Source organism: Silurus meridionalis, chromosome 23 (assembly GCF_014805685.1).
Source record: "Silurus meridionalis isolate SWU-2019-XX chromosome 23, ASM1480568v1, whole genome shotgun sequence".
Classification (NCBI taxonomy): Eukaryota; Metazoa; Chordata; class Actinopteri; order Siluriformes; family Siluridae; genus Silurus; species Silurus meridionalis.
In genome coordinates, this window is record NC_060906.1 from 7,176,099 (window position 1) to 7,194,674 (window position 18,576).

General features: G+C 38.7%; 1 protein-coding gene across 2 annotated transcripts in view; it reads right to left on the reverse strand.

Moving 5' to 3' along the window:
* Positions 1–15,093: 15,093 nt before the first annotated feature.
* The window catches only part of cnih3 (cornichon family AMPA receptor auxiliary protein 3), a 29,864-nt gene continuing 26,381 nt past the window's right edge, over positions 15,094–18,576 (reverse strand). For both annotated transcript variants that reach the window (XM_046836821.1, XM_046836820.1), the window contains exon 6: positions 15,094–17,618. In XM_046836821.1, the coding sequence (XP_046692777.1) occupies positions 17,591–17,618 (28 nt within the window). In that variant the 3' untranslated portion in view covers positions 15,094–17,590. The remainder of the gene's footprint in view (positions 17,619–18,576) is intronic.

Here is an 18,576-nt window from a genome sequence, read left to right on the forward strand (position 1 = left end):
GGCATACTGCAGTCGACTCTTCTTATTCTTTGGGGACAGCAAGGGGGTGCGCCTGGGAGTTCTGGCATGGAGGCCTTCATTACGCAGGGTGCGCCGTATTGTCTGAGCAGAAACTTCAGTACCCACATCTGACAAATCTTTTCTCAGTTCCTCAGCAGTCACACGGGACTTTTCTCCACTCTACGCTTCAGGTAGCGCACAGCAGTCGAAGTCAGCATCTTCTTTCTGCCACGACCAGGTAGCGTTTCAACAGTGCCCTTTGCCTTGAATTTGCGAATGATGCTTCCTATGGTGTCTCTTGGTATGTTTAACATCTTTGCAATCTTCTTATAGCCATTGCCCTTCCTGTGAAGAGTAATCACCTGTTCTCTTGTCTTCCTGGACCATTCTCTTGACCTCACCATGTTTGTAACCACACCAGTAAATGTCTAGAAGGAGCTGAGTATCACAGTCATTTTAAAGCTGCCTAATTGGTGCTTATTAGGCTTTATTGCTGCTCCCTGATATCCACAGGTGTTTTCAATACCTGATTGAAAACACTTTATTGAACCTCTATTCTTCAGAGTGGTAGTCTTTAAGGGGTTGAATAATTATGTCAATGAAGAATTCACAAAAGAAACATTTACTACTGTATTACAAAACTAATTGGTGTCATTTTAGTTGCATATGGTTCTTTAAGAAGTCCGTGTAGGATTTTATTCTGAATACAATTACAAATGTACACTAAATTCCCTAAAACCATTTATAGCATTGGGGGTTGAATAATTTTGAACACAACTGTATATGTATATATATATATATATATATATATATGTATACTGTATACTGTATATTATAATATACAGACTTCAATTCTCATACAGCCTTATGCAGAATAACATAACTATCTTTACACATGTAATTATCATCTATCCAGCAGCCCAAAAGGGATTTCAAGAGTGATTACATCTGTAGACGTGGAGATTCAGATATAGGTGATGCAGTTGCCCAGTGCCTGAGGGAAGGATGCAATAATGGGGAAAAAAGTGATGGTTGGAGGAAGGAAAGAAGGCAGTGATAATGGATTTATTGTCTGCTGTGCCTGCTCTGGCATAATGTAAGATGGCATCCAGGCCTTGGCTGTCCAGTCAAATTTGTTTACAAGCATACCAATGACCAATCTCTGTTATAGATTATCAGATCATCCCCAATGATGAATGTCTCTCTCTCTCTCTCTCTCTCTCTCTCTCTCTCTCTCTCTCTCTATATATATATATATATATATATATATATATATATATATATATATATATATATATATATATATATATATATATATATATATATATATATATATATATATATATATATATATATATATATATATATATATATATATATATATATATATATATATATAGCAATTGTATCTTTGGATATAGATATATAGATACAGATAGAGAGACAGAAGGCTAGAAAAGTCTCTGCTCTCTTAACATGAGAGAGAGATCTCTCCCCTATCTCAACTTATATCCAATGAAGTAAAATTTGTATTGTTTTATATTAATAAATCCCTACTTACTTACAGCCTACTTATGTCCAAATTTTCTCAGTATGTTAAAGACAACAGGCTTCAAGGACTGTAGAAACATCTAGAAGATGTAGAAATCATATGTGGATATGAATTGTGATCCAGATTGTTTATGAATGATTGAAAATGCATAAAAGTTTGTTGGATGTGGATGTGAGCCTAAAATTTTACGAAGTTAACTTTTAAAAAAAGAACAGCTGTGACATTTAACATGCCTGCTGGGCATTTCAAACCCATTACAAGAAAGATTGTACCCTGCACATAATAAATATCAGCAAGCAGTCTAATTACAGCAAATCAGATCAGTTTACATTATTAATAAAACATTTATGTTTACTAATAATCTGTTACTAATCCCTCCCAGACTGTGTGTGTGTGTGTGTGTGTTTCAGCTATTGCAGAAGCCCCTTCACATCGTCTACAAGAGCCTGTGGCCTATTTGCTAAAAGATATGTTTTTAAGTACACACCCTTAATTGGACAGTGTATTTTTACAGAGTAGGACAGGTCAGGAGAGGACAGCCCTGTGTCTATGAAAATATATATATACATGCATACATACATACATTGTACATGCATACATTCATACATGCATACAGTACATGCATGCATGCATGCATGCATAAATACATACATACTGTATACATGTATACATACAGTACATACATACATACATACATACATATGTACATACATGCATGCATGCATGCATTTATTCGTTCATATATTTATGTGTATATATACACACACACACACACACACACACACACACACACACACACACACACACACACACACAAGCTGTCATGCACTATTAAAAAAAAAAAAAATCAGGGACTTCTCTTTCAGCAGCACTCAAGATCCTTGGGCGTGTTTACTATACATCGCAGTCTAAAAAGCACTAAGCCTGTTATTATGTGTTTTTTGTGCCACCGTGGCCCATTTTCAGCTACAGCTACTTAAGTTCCAAACACTGTAGGAAAGAGAGACCCCAGGTGACTCATTACACAATCCCCACACTGAGGGGCCTGGTTCCATGTTAAGCAAATGACCTCATTAAACCTTCAACAAACACTAGTTTTAAATATTTATGGATGTGCTGTAACCCGGCAATGTTTTAATGAATGTGGGTGGATAGAAGGAGCAATCAACAAAATACAGAGTGACATTATAAGCATCACCAGCACTCAAAATTTCATTCTGTATGGTCATCTGTATGTATATACACAGTGTATATGTATACAGAGACAGAAAGATAGAGCAAGACAGTGAGAGAGAAAGTTTTTTTTTGCTCATGGAGTGACAGCTGCTATGTCATACTGAGTCCCTGGGGCTATTTGAGGAAATGAGCCTGACTGTTGCTTCCTTCCAACTTTACTCCTGCAAGCTCAGCTCATCAGCTCAGCTTTTATTAGTGCAATAGCTCTCTCAAACATATTAGCAATCCTTCGCCAATCCAGCCTGGCCTAGAATGAGGCTGCACACTGAATCATTAAATTGTTTTCGCTATATTGTAGAACAAACAGAATATGTACAATATATGGAGAAAGATATGTTGTTACCTGACCATAAGATTTATACATGTTTTTCAAACATCCTATTCCACATTTATTTCTCATTTGCTGTTATAATAACCTCCACTCTTCTGGGAAGATGTAGGGTGTAAGATCTTCCTCTCCAACCCATGTGGTTTGGGCACAGGAAGAAATTACATTTCACACTGGAAGAAGGTTGGGTCTTCCAGTTCAAGTGAAGGGAAAGTTTTATGCTACCGCATCCAAAGATGTCCTATACAATTGTGTAGCTCCAAGTTTGTTGTAACAGTTTGGGGAAAAAACATTTTCCATATGGTTCTAAAAGTTGAGTGTCCCAATACTTTTAGCCATATAGAGTGGGTCATATACAAGGTGTTTCATAGCCTGGAGAATGTCTACTGTAGCAGCAATACAGGATTCCCAGAGTGGCACTCTTCTAAATAAATAACCATGAGATGTATGAATCCTGTATGCGATTAAGAGTTGACAGTAACAATTCCTGAGACGGGACATACAGTAAGTCTTATGTCTATTCCAAAGTCTCAAAAAAGACATTATTATGTGCAAGTGCCATGGCTGGTAAAGATTGTACAGTGTATAGATGCTGTCATGGCCACCTGATTGGCTGAATTATCTCTGTAGTGCCATTAGAAAAAAACCTTAATTTATAAATCTGACTTGTCACTTGCATTGTAACTAATTTTTTTGAGCACAATGTGTTGATAAACAAAGGACTTTGCATACTATATCAAACCTAAATAATTGTTAATAGTTTTGTCAGGACTGTTATGTTCACTCGACATGCTTGTGCTGAATATATTCATATTGAAAAACCTCAATATCAGAAATCTCAGCACTTCATTTGGCCCAATTTCATAAGCAAACACACTGGAGCCTTGTTTGAGCAGCAAGGCAACATGGAAACCTGTATATACCTGCAACAACTGCAACAATGGCTTGGGACAACATCAGAACACAAGCACAACACAACAAAGTGAAGATTTTTAGATTAGAAAACACAGAATAGGCCAGAGAATAAAACAGAGAAAGGCCAGAGAATAAAATAGAGAAAGGCCAGAGAATAAAAGTGTGTCAAGGGTCTAAATTAAAATGCTGAAAATGCACCTTTAAAGTCGAATATGAGCAGTTTCCACAAGCAGCAGCAACAGATATCGTTTATACTGAAACATCCACTGTAAAAATAATTTGTAGTTTTAACAGCGAAACAATGTAAAATAGCAACAGTAAAATCTAAATGTAAATGATAATGTACTGTTATTGCTTTGTAAAACTATTCCCTACATTAGTTTACTAAGTGGTTTGGTCCACTTAACACAGTGAATAAAAACAAATGAGTGAATTCAGACAGTGATGAACATCTGCTGTTAACAAGCAGAATCAATGAAAAAAGAAACAAGAAGTCAAGTCAAGAAGCTTTTATTGTCATTTCAACCATATATAGATGACGCAGTACACAGTGAAATGAAACAGTGTTTTTCAGAATCATGATGCTACATAAAAACAACATAAAACAACAGTCACAGGAACAGAAAACACAGGGATAAGGTCTAGTAAGAAAAATCCTTGCCACATAAAGTGCATGTGTGCAACCTGGTGCAAACTGTGCAAAAAGACAACATAAGACAGTGCAAGACAACACAGGACAGTGCTAGACAATACACAAAACACAAAATAGTTAAATTACAACAGGATATTAAACAAATATAAAAACCCAAAAAACAGCTACACTTACTACAGTTTAACTTTATTGCTGTCAAATTTCTATAAAATATTCTTTGAGACTCAACTGGGGTTTACATTTAATTGAACTTCAGGGTAACTTGACAAATTATCGCCACTTTAATTAAATAAATAAATAAAAAGTATGTACAAATCAGTTGGTGCTATAACGCCATTTAACACACAGACATCAACAATCAGCACATGAAACTCAAGAATGGTGACAATTAAACAAACTTTCCTGCCGCAATGCATTCTGGGTGCCAGAATAGTACAAAACTCCCAACATGCATTACGTTGAGGGATTAAAGGGTTTAAATATGTGAAATGAAATAACACCCTATAAAATATATTTTAACAGTAATATACTGTAAGTGTAATCTACAGACGCAAACTGTAAAAAAAACCCAATAGATTACTAGCTGAAACCCTGCTGTCAGTAGTTTACTGTAAAAAACTAAAAAGCCCAGCAAAATACTGTAAAACCTAACAGTCAGATTTCTGTTGTGCGTTTTGTAGGTTACCATTGTGCAGGAGAGTAGAGCATGTGTTTAAGTCAAGGACATACAGAGCCTTCTTGGTTTTATGCTGTATGTGGTTTAACATCATTTATATAGAGACAATTATATAAATATGAAGGTAACAGTGATTGAAACAGTGAGTATCTCTTCACTACTTTCAATCGCACATGAACGTGTGCTGCTATTATCTGCAAGAGATTTGATTTGTATTGCTACTTTTAATGATTTTGATTAATTCTGTAAGTTTGTCATGGACATGTATTCTAAGTACTAATATGCTTTATAAGTACTAAAGTACTAAAATACATTCTTAGTACTAATATGCTCACATTTATTAAATATTATAAACATTAGTTTATAAACAAATGGCCATTGGCCAATTTAAGTGCAGTTAGTTTCTGCAAACAAAATGAGTGACAGTTTTTCTCAATCGATTTGGTAAATTTCTCCAAACTCAGGTAACACAGCAAACTAAAAACACTCTTATGCTGGTGAAACCGTTAAGTATTCACTGCACAATGAAACACAGCATTTTATTCTAGTAATGCATTTATTAAAACATCAAAATTAAAAGTGTGTTCTCTGTTGATTTTATTACAAATTCAGCTGAAGATACACAAAGAAATAAATGAAAATACATGTTTTTCATTAAGTTCTTTAATGAGGAGTTCAGGTGTATAACAATAAGTTGTCACCCCACACACACACACACAAAAAAAACCAAAAACAAAAAAACTTATTTGCATTTTATATATATTACATATATATTATATACATTATATATATATAATGCAAATAAGTACAAAGGTAAATAAAAAATAAAGTGATAAATGAACTGCATTTATTCAATCAATTTTATTGATCATGCCTCTCAATTACATCTGGACAGAGAATTTCATCAACATCACAGAAAATATTTTCACGAGTCATGCATCGTGGGAAAAAACGCCTTGAATGCTTGTGCCCCAATATCTCCACAGGCCTCTTCCATCGCTTGAAGAAGACTTACTTGGTTGTAAGGGTTGCGATCATGTACTTTCCGTCTCCAAGAGGAGAAGAATTCCTCAATTGGATTCAGGAAAGGAGAATATGGTGGAAGAAACACCATCCTGAATTGTGGGTGATTCTCAAACCACTCTCGCACTGTTAAAAGTTCTTTACAAAAAAGATTATTGAATTAAATTGAACCACTTTATTAATCAGTCATGTAATTAAGTCACGTAGGACTGAGCCTGGACATCGCTCACTGCAGTGATTTTTAACAGCAGAACAGATTTTTTTCCAGGCTGACTTCAGAATCAAGGATAACACCCAAGTTTTTTGTAAGTAACTTTAAATATGGGAGTGAGGTGACCTAACTTGCTGTAGAGCAAGTTAGAGCAACTTCTACACTCCTGCTGAAGGAAATTATTTGCCATCCAGGCTTTAATGTTTGTGAGACAGTGTAGGAGAGATTTTAATGGGAGATACAGCTCTGAGTCATCAGCATAGAAGTAAAAACCCCAATGTTACCAAGGTGAAGCATATAAAACAAAAGTGAATATGTCCCCGGATGGAGCAACCATAGAGGTGAATGATAAGATACCAAAATAGTGGTGTACCAGTATTGCCAAGCCACTGTTTGAAGTGTGTTGAATAGATGTTATAAGCAAGCGTATCAAAGTCAAAACCAAGGTCTAATAAAATCACATTTTATCAGTAACAAAGCCATTTCAGTGCAGTGATTAGCTTTGTGTCCTAACTGAAAGATTTCAAATCACACATTTAAATTTACAAGCTCCAAGATGGCGGCACGGCAGTAGCTCGCAGCGGCCTCTCCGGATCCAAAAATTGTGCTTTCACCATATTTAGCCCGACCTTTCACAATACATGGACACCAGAGTCAGTTGTGTTCATGTGTACGACCACCAGACACTGTTACGGTACAGGCATCATGCAACCAATAATCTGCATGATGAAGTTATCAATAACCTTCGCGACCTTGGCTTGCTGCGACCTCCACCACAAAGACCAGGCCCCACCCTAGGTGTCACCTGATACCGGTGGCCGGGAGAGGGGACGTCGGAAGCGCTGCTCGAGGAAGCAGAAGCGCGGCAAGAGGGCGGGTGTCCGTGCTATGCTAAACCCTAGCCGGCCGGCTCTCCCGTCCATTTTTCTTTCAAACGTCTGTTCCCTGTACAATAAACTGGATTACGTCCGACTCCAGCGAACCACACGGCGAGAGTTTAGAGACTGCTGCGTCTTTGTTTTCACGGAGACATGGCTCAGCGACAGAGTTCCAGAAGCCGCCATCCAGCTAGACAGGCTAGCCGTGTTTCGAGCTGAGAGAAACGCAGCTCTCTGCGGTAAGACTCGCGGTGGTGGCGTGTGTGTTTATATCAACACGGAATAGTGCAAGAACTCTGTGCTTGGTTCACGCTATTGCTTATTGCTAGTGGAGTTTGTGACTGTTAGATTTTTACCACTGTTTAATTGTCGGAGTGTACATTCCTCCCAGCGCTAATACTACAGAATGCTCACCCCAACGGATTGTTTATTATCATGGAGATTTCAACCATGTGAATCTCAGGACTGTACTCCCTAAACTCCATCAGCATGTGGACTTTGCAATGAGAGGAGTGAACACGCTGGATCTTGTTTACACAAACATCCCCGGTGCATATCGTGCGGAGCCCCGCCCCATCTCGGCTACTCAGACCACTGCTCTGTTATGTTAATTCCAGCATACAGACCGCTCATCAGACACTCTAAACCGGTTCTGAAACAGGTAAAAACCTTGCCAGAAGGAGCTACTTCTGCTCTTCAGGACTGTTTTGAGTGCACTGACTGGGACATGTTTAGGGAGGCTGCAACCAACGGCAATTCCATCAAGTTGGAGGAGTACACATCAACAGTGACCAGCTACATCAGCAAGTGCATTGATGATGTGACCATCTCAGAGACTCTGTCTTCAGAACAGGGGACAAGACGGCCTTAAAAACAGCAAGGGCCAACCTGTCCCATGCCATCAGAGAGGCGAACATGCAAAGAACATGCAAAGAAAATCCACAACCACTTCCAGTACAGCGGAGACACCTGGCGCATGTGGCAGGGCATCCAGGCAATCACGAACTACAAGGCAACATCACCTGCTTGTGACCGTGATGCCTTCCTCCCAGATGCACTGAATGACTTCTACGCCCGGTTTGAGGTACAAAACAAAGTGAAGGCGAGGAAGACCACCCCTCCTCCCACTGACCAGGTGCTCTGTCTAACCACAGCTGAAGTGAGGAACACTCTATGCAGAGTTAACCCACGGAAGTCAGCTGGAACTGACAACATTCCTGGCAGAGTGCTCAGGGAATGTGCAGAACAGCTAGCAGATGTCTTCACTGATATCTTCAACATCTCCCTGAGCAGCAACATTGTTCCCACGTGCCTCAAGACAACGACCATTGTTCCCGTGCCGAAGAAATCTACTGTCTCCTGCCTCAATGACTAACGTCCCGTTGCGCTCACACCCATTGTGATGAAGTGCTTCAAGAGGCTTGTCATGAGGCACATTAAGACCCAGCTTTCACCCTCCCTGGACCAAACCGTTCCACGGACGATGCCCTCTCCACAACCCTCCATCTGGCCCTCACCCACCTGGACAACAAGGACTCATATGTACGAATGCTGTTCATTGACTTCAGCTCAGCATTCAACACAATTATTCCTCAGCACCTGATCGAGAAGTTGAGCATACTGGGCCTGAACACCTCCCTCTGCAACTGGATCCTGGACTTCCTGACTGGGAGACCTCAGTCAGTCTGGATCAGGAACAGCATCTCCAGCACCACCACACTGAGCACTGGGGCCTCTCAGGGCTGTGTGCTCAGCCCACTGCTGTTCACTCTGCTGACTCACGACTGTGTAGCAATGCACAGCTCAAACCACATCGTCAAGTTTGCCGATGGTCACTCAACACCAGCTCCATCACCAAGAAAGCCCAGCAGCATCTCTACTTCCTGAGAAGGCTGAGGAAAGCTTATCACCCTCCCCCATCCTGACCACGTTCTACAGAGGGACCATTGAGAGCATCTTAAGCAGCTGCATCACTGCCTGGTTTGGGAACTGCACAGTCACGGATTGCAACAGAGGATAGTGAGGACAGCTGAGAAGATCATCGGAGTCTCTCATCTCCTCTAGTATGCACATTTACACCACACGCTGCATCCACAAAGCAAACAGCATTGTGGACGACCACACACACCCGTCACACACACTTTTCACTCCCCATCAGGTAAACGGTTCTGAAGCATTCGGGCCACCACATCAATTTTTCCCACAAGCCATCAGGCTTCTCAACACACAGAACTGATAGGAAACACACACACACACACACACACACACACACACACACACACACACACACTCATTCAATATGTGTTACTGAACTGTATAAAATGGACTTAACACTTAACACACACTTGATGCACTTTATGTAGCTTGTGTTGTTGTTTAGTGTAGCACCAGGGTTCCAGAGGAATGTTGTCTTGTTTTTACTGTGTACTGTGTACCACTGTGTATAGTAGAAATGACAATAAAAGCCTTTTGACTTGACTTAATGCCCTTATCCAGAGCGACGTACAAAAGTGCTTTAGCAATGAATAAATCTACACTGGTATGCAAGATTACAAATTTAATATAAATATAACTTGAATTCTACAAGGCAAACTTGGAAAGTGCTAATTTAAGTATTTCAGGAAGAGGTAGGTCTTCAATTGTCGCTTGAAGATAGTCAGGGGCTCCGCTGTACGGCTATCTAGGGGATGTTCATTCCACCACCTCGGTGCCAGAACAGAGAAGAGCCTTGAAGTATACTTACCTCTCATCCTGAGAGTAGGTGGTACCAGTCGAGCAGTGCTGGAGGATCTCAGACAGCGTGGTGCAGTGCGAGATGTGATGAGGTCACTGAGGTAAAATGGCGCTGGTCCATTTTTGGCCTTGTAGGCAAGCATCAGTGTTTTGAATCTGATACGTGCAGCTACTGGAAGCCAGTGAAGGGAGCGCAGCAGTGGGTTGGTGTGGGAGAACTTGGGCTGATTGAACACAAGCCGTGCAGCTGCATTTTGGATCATTTGCAGTGGATGAATAGCGTTCAGGGGAAGACCTGCCAGCAGAGAGTTGCAGTAGTCTAGTCTTGAAATTACAAGAGACTGAACAAGCACCTGGGCAGTCTGTGTGGACAGAAAAGGTTGAATCCTTTGGATGTTGTAGAGAAGAAATCGACAACAATGAGCCACATTAGCAACATGTGGGAAGAAGCACAGGTTATTGTCCATAGTTACCCCAAGCAGTGGCTGAAGGGGAGAGCAGAGAGTCATGAAGTGTTATTTGGAGATTTTGACCTGGAGATGAATCACCTGGAATGATCAACAGTTCTGTTTTGCTGGGGTTGAGTTTTAGATACCAGACAAAAGATTTCGAAGTGTGGTTGTGGAGATTTGTGCTCACTCAGGTACTGAAGTAGGTGAAGTGAGCAAGCCTGAGGTGCAGTCCGCGTTCACATTCATTCCAAAGGTGTTCAGTGGGTTTTAGGTGAGAGGGAATGATGAAGGGAAAAAGGGTCCGCCTTTGTGCTAACAATTTGGGGAAGTACCAGTTTAACCATATTTTTTACGGTAGATTTCTGGCAACCACAGCTGCAAGTGTTTTACAGGATTTTTTTTTGACAGTGCATTTCTAAGCAGTGTTGGGCAGTAACGCGTTACTGTAACGCAGTTACTTTCGACAGTAACTAATACTGTAATGCATTACTTTTTTAAATAAAGTAACTCCGTTACCTTTACCGTATGGTGCGTTGCCGTTACTTCTATAAAATGAAAAATGATAAACAGCAACTCCATTCTATCGAAGCACCTCCAGAAACTCCACGCCTCGACGAAGCTAGAAGCTAACCGTGTTATGTTGTACATTGTTGATAGTTTTCATAATTAAGCTGTGAAAGGAAAATTTTTAAGGGGTCAACACAGAAGCTTTTATGATGCAGAAGCCACTTTAGATTTTTGATATATTATTCAGCTTTTTTTGTCATTAATTTCAGAAATCCTTGTGATATATTTAGTATGTGCTGGTCTGACTTAATTAAAATAGTGTTTAAAAATGACTTTGAGTTTAAGTCAGTTTTGTGTTTTTAAAAGGGCATTAATGTGAACATTAAAGAACGTTCTTTAAAAAAGTAACAAAAAAGTTACTTTTAACAGTAACGCATTACTTTTTAGTGTAAGTAATTGAGTTGACTTTTTTAATGAAGTAACTAGTAACTGTAACTAGTTACTATTTCTTAGTAACTAGTTACTATTTGTTACTAGTTACTATTTCTTAGTAACTAGCACAACACTGTTTTTAAGATTTAACAATATTTCTCATACGAAAGAAGGCTATTCTGGTCATTTTATTTATCTGCACTTCGAAGGAAAGACTCAATAATCACACCAAGGTCCAAACAACCTATACCTACATCGGGCAGCTGTTCAGGGGTAAAATGTCTGAGCAAATGATTGAGAAAACACAGATAATGTAGGAAACAGCAGACACTTGTACAAAATCGATTAAATGACGTACAAAAGCATTCGCAATTTGATCAAAGCAACAAGAAATGTTCTTATGATGAGCACAAGTGACTAAATTATGTGGAGGTTGAACAAGTAGTTTTGAGAATTTCATTTCTGATCTGAGAAAGGCTCTATATTAACTGAGAAAAACTGTAAATAATCTTTATTCTTCATTTTTGATTTATTTTACTCACAAACCAGAAGGCTGTAACAAAAAGCAGTAGTGAACTAATAACCAGGTAAAGTTCTTGTACAGATTGCCTTTAGGGTAATGTGTGCTGACATGTGTGGGCATTCAAGGCACTGACCAGTCTGACAGGTTGCCCATCTGCCACTGCAGGCAAGACAGACACACTTGTCAAAGTATATAATGCTTAGAGATGTTTGCTCACAGTCAGGGTCCATGAGGATCTAGGAAAAAAGATAAAGGACATATAAAAATCTAATATATAAAATGCAATGAAATGTGAGTTTCTAACTACTAACTTTTAAATATCTTCTGAATAGTCACTGATGTATTCAGCCTTGGTATTCGCTTGTCTTATTCTCTAGATTAATCCTGATGTATTTACTGGTTTTGACTTTGCCCTGTTTATTTCATGAAATATTATCCTTTTTATGCTGTCTCAGTTTTATCGTTACCTCCTGAGCTGTTTTGCATCAGCTGATATTAAAATAAAACCTAGGTCTGCACTGTACTACTGTATTATGTACCATTCAATTAGACATCAAAAGGCCTGCAACATACGCATTCGTGATATTCACTGACACAAACACTATCTACAGTAGAACTAAAGGTATACAGACTTGGAAAGTGCCTCTGGGTTCTCCACCTTAGACAGCCTGGTGCTAACACTGATCAGAGAATTTGCGTAAAAAAGAATTTGTGATTCTTAGTCCAAGGACATCTTTAATGAACCTGAATTACTGATATGATGTGGAGGGAGAGAGGGTGGAGCTGGCTAAGCTATATTGTGGTGCTAATCTGTTTGTCAGATGAAAAACTAACAAAAATGAATACTGTTTAAAAAAATAATAACAAACAATGTCAGAGTACAGTAGCACAATTAGTTTGTTAGTTTATGGGGGACACTGGAAGGAGGTGAGAGACATTGCTATAGACTCCAGCTTCAGGAGATGATGATCCTGTCCTAAGTTTCAGGATCATCTGATCATTCTCTGATCATGTCAATCAGACAACAGAAGCAGAAAAACAGATGGTGTAAAGGTCAAGTCAATGTCAAGGCTCTGGTCTAAACTTGGGCAAGCTTAGGAGAATGAGTAGAACATAGACAAATATGACAGTTTGAGACATTAATTGATATAAAGGTGGGATAATACTGTTTTTAAATTATATTGTCAAAACACAAGAAACACTGAAAAACCCTGTAGACTAGAAAACAAAGAAACTTAGATGTTACAGTATACAGTGGAACCCGGTTATGTCGATGTCCTAGGGGGTCGTCAAAAAGCATCGAGGTAGGCGATGATCGAGATAAACGAAAATCAAAATGGCGGCAGTATATTAACGTGCTTGAAATTTCTTTATGTACATGATGTGCGTTAATAAATGAGAATGTGCATGCACGGGTTTTTGAAGTTTTTTTTTTTCACAACAGCGTTGCCGCGATTTGTTTGATGAAGGCATGCTATAAAAATACATACAGTACATGTTTATCTGTCAGGAATCCACCTGCCACGCCCCCTTCGGCCCCCTTCGGCGTGTCAGGTGCTTTCTCGGCCGCTTTCTCTGAAGCTCCCGCGGCTTCAATCGCGCACATATGGTGCTCGTTTAGCATCATCACCAGCTCCTATTTAAACTTCCACACTCTCACTGTCCGTTATTGTTGGTATATGTTGGTTCACGGCGGTCGTTGTTATCGCTTATGTGTATCCCGGTAGGTGCCTTCCCACCTGCACTCTCTCAACGGCTGCGCTTTTCTTCCCAAAGCGCACCGCGGATTCCCCCACGATCCTGCCGTTGTTCATTCTATGCTTTTGCTGCTCATCACACGTTCCGCGCCGCCAAGCGCGGCTTTCATCGCATAACATTTAACAACAAAAGGCATATGTGCACTAACTAACAGCAGAGATTCACCAGTATACAATACAACACTTGTAGCAGCTGTAAGACTTGATTTTTCCGCCACTTCCGCAAGTTCTTCTGCGGCTGCACCGAGATAACCGACGTTAAATGGCAAATTTTTCCCCCCTTGTGCTCGAGATATTAGGGTTCGGCGACATAAAAAAGTCGACATAACTGATAAAAAATGCTAAGACAAAGCGAGAATTTGGCGGTTCCACTTCAAAAACGTCGACTTAATAGGGTTGTCGAGATAACCGAGGTCAAGATAACCGGGTTCCACTGTACTATATATTTACGTATATATACTATAACACTGTGCATCTCCATAACTGAGGCTGATGTGATTCGCATCTTGATGCATATCAAATGATATGGTACCTTAAAGGTACATATGAAGCGGATACTAAAGTGATCAGGTACGATTCACCTCTATTACTATGCAGTTCGATTAGATTTCGATTTAATTCAACACAATGTGAATTGACATTGACACAGTGTGCAGTACAATGAAATGGAAAAAAATTATGCTCTGCAATTCAATATGGTGCAGATATTTCACTTTTATTTCTTTGTTTCAGACAGACAGCAAATCATCAATTTACTTAAGTGCCTTCTGAATTTAAATGCATGGCCGTTTCAGACGCATGTTGTCTTTGCACTGTTTGCACCAGGTTGCACTACACGACATGCACTTTATGTGGCGAGGACACTTACTAGTCCTTATCCCTGTGTTTTGTGTTTCGGTGATTGTTGTCTTATGTTGATTTATGTAGCATCAGGGTACTGGAGGAACGTTGTTTTATTTCACTGTGTACTGCATCAGCTATATATGGTTGAAATGACAATAAAAGCTTCTTGATTCTTGACTTGACTTGACTAAAGCAAAAAAAAAAGATAAAATAATGTGTATGTGTGTGTGTGTGTGTGTGTGTGTGTGTGTGTGTGTGTGTGTGTGTGTGTGTGTGTGTGTGTGTGTGTGTGTGTGTGTGTGTGTGTGTGTGTGTGTGTATGTATTTAAAAGCATGAATCAGGCTCAAGATTCCATTTCTTGATTTTAAAATAGTATATCTTTTTATTGAATATACAAATATACCACCCAATATCATACAGACACAAACATACAAAGATATAAAATGGCTGGTCATTATGCATGATGTCTAACTCCACAAGGCAATGACAGCTGGATCACAAACTACCAAAATAAACTAAATTGTCATTGCACACGTATCAACCAACATCAGAAACAATATACTTTTCATAAAAAATATATTAGTTAAGTGGTAAAAGAAATATTTTTGTTGTGTTTCTATCACTCAAAAAGTTACAAGAAGAATCCTACACTCCTGGGCTTTTTAAAGGAGCAGAAACAAATAGTGTGGTGATGTTTAAAAAAAAAAAAAGGTATAGATAGATAAACAGGCAAATTTCAAACAACCAACATAAAAACTTGTTATCTAGCCATCTAAGTATTTAATGTAATAATGGAACAGTGACTGGATATTTTTTAGATTAAACAAAATTCACTGTAAATTAATTATTTATTATTAATCGCTTCGTATCTAAATTGTGGCATGATTATTTCTATGCATTGTTGTTAGGGGCAAAATGTATCTAACAATATATCTGACAATGTTTTTCAACTGCAAGGAAATGAAGCTGTTCCAGACATTAATATTTCACCCGACTTTTGGAAATAGAAAATAATTGTTGCATGGATCTTTCTAATAGAAAAAAAGATTAAATCAAATAATCAACATGGAATCAATATGATACCAGTTAACCATTGATGTAGCTTATGTAGCTTCACAATATGGCCAAAAGTATTGGGACACCCACCCTTTTAAGCCATTTGTGTTTCTTCAAAAAGGTACTACAGTTGGAGGCACACAATTGTTTAGAATAGGCATTTCAAGCTCATGTCCTTAAAAAACAGATTGTACCCTGCATGCAGTCTAATTAGAGCAAATCAGATAGATACGTTTGCAGAAGCATCAAATAAAATAGTTTACCTGCATACCATTGTGTGTGTGTTTGTGTGAGTGTGTTGCAGCTATTTCAGAAAGCCATCATAGAAGTAGAAGGTGTCTACAGGAGTCTTGTGGCCTATTTGCTAATTGATTTGTTTTTAAATACACACATCCTGTGTCTGTGTGTATCAACTTCCAGTGTGTTTTATTTAGGTCAGAACAGGACAGCTGTGTGTCTCATAGAGAGAGAGAGAAAGAGAGAGAGAGAGAGAGAGAGAGAGAGAGAGAGAGAGAGAGAGAGAGACAGACAGACAGACAGACAGACAGACAGACAGACAGACAGACAGACAGATAGATAGATAGATAGATAGATAGATAGATAGATAGATAGATAGATAGATAGATAGATAGATAGATGTTCATTTGTTCATTATTACTGGAGTATGTGGTTCTGACTTTGCTAACACCCTTGTGGCTGAATGAATCTAACACAAATATTAAGCAAACTCCATAGTCTAGTGGAACAGCTTCCCAGAAGAGTGGAGGCTACTGTTAAATCAGATGTTCAAAAAAGCACATACCTACACTAAAATCTTATGCTCAGGTGTCCACAAACCTTCGTTTTAGGACATTTTTAGGCATTTTAATACTATTTTTGAAAAATATAAATGTTATTTAATTCTCTGCATTTTATCTAACCCTGAAAAAAGTGACATTTAGGCTACTGTATCAAGTGTATTTAAAGTGGGACCATGACATCAGACACTAGTGATCTAAAACTCACTTATTGCAAGTGACTTTGCAGCATTAACTCATTAAAAATAAATGTTCCCACTGGCACTTTTCATATCTGTTCTTTTCTCTTGCTCTCGGCCCTTGGACCTGGTTACCTGGACATCTGGAGACTTGACACCTCTCAACACTTTTCTAAAAAAAGTTTAAACATTTGGACGTGTTCTTTGCGGACAGAGGCAGCCATCAGCACTTTTTCTTTGCCTTTACATTATGTTTTAATCATTTTCTTTCATTAAGAAAAAAACTTGGTTATCACTCTCATGGAAAAAATACTGGAAGACTGTAGTAGGTGTAATTCTCTACTCTTAGTAGTATATACATAATAATAATGTAGCAGTAATAAAGTATTATGTATTCCCAATATATGTAAATATCAATAATTTTACACATTTTTCACACTGATCATTTTTAACAGAATACAGAATTACATAAAACAGCAGATCATTACACCTATGCTGTGATATACACATTGTACAAAAAAAAATCACCATTTGTTTTGGCTTGCAAAAGTTTTCCATAACAACTATATTTAGATTGGAGATCAAGGATATGTGATCTATGGGAATCAGTCTGGGGAATGTTAAGTACATGTGTGCTAAATTATCAAATGGCAAGTGCCTCATACTTCACAGCCCAAAGGCTTACCGAGTTGATGGCTTCATAGCTACAGCCATAGCCTTCAGTCTTCAGGTGCCAAACAAATGTGTGTTAAAAGTGATCCAGTGATTTGTTTAATGCTACAGGTTTGAGAAGAAACAGTCTCCAATACCCAGCGTTTTCCTCTGTGTCGAAACATCTGTTATGAGGTCACCAAATTGTAGATCAAACTGGAAGACAAGGACGGAGATTCAATTCAGATTGTGCATATGAACACAATTGATGAAATCACAAATAAAAGCAGAAATAATAATAATATAGAAAAAAAATCTAATCCATTTGCACACGTGTCTATTAACCTCAACATATGTAGGATGGCATCACATGACCTACAAAAGAATAGCAAATGACAGTTTGAAACAGACTTCTTGGGGCAGAGCTGAAGTCGTTCAAAAGTAGAAAAAACCTTCATCAGTGAGAAGCAAAGGAGACCCAGACTGAGGTCTGCAAAAGTATTTGTCGTTGAAGACATCTGGTCATTTAATGGTTAATTCAAAACCGGGGGGAGGGCTACAAGCCACAGTGTCTCGCACCCACTGTGATATTTGGTGAGTGATGATCTGGGGTGCTTTATCAAGGCTAGAATGGGACACATTCACCTTTGTGAAGGGCATTTACAACATTGTCTTGGAAGAAAATATGTTTCCATCTGCTCTGACAATGAGACCATCTCTGAGAACTGGGTTTTCCAGCACAATTTGCTGTTTGCCACACATTCAGGTCATTTAGACATTTCAACATTTTAGACATATCTAGATCCATATAAATAATAATAAATAACAATCTATCCAAAGCGTCTTACATTTAACACCTGGGCAGCTTTTTGTGGTTTAAATTTAAACTCAGATTGATATTCAGAATGACATTCAGATCCAATGTCCAATGTCTTAACCATTAATCTACACCTCCAGGTCAATCAAACTGTGGATGGAGGACAACCAGATGGCCAGCCCAATGTCCAGACCTGAATGCCACTGAAAACCTCTGGAATGTGATTGAGAAGAATATGGATATTCACAAGCCATCAAATAAGCCAAGCTGTGACAGGAGTGTCAGAAAATACCCCAAACAGCAAAGTGAAAGACTGGTAAAGAGCAAAAAAGCTGCAATTAAAAAAAATATTCCACC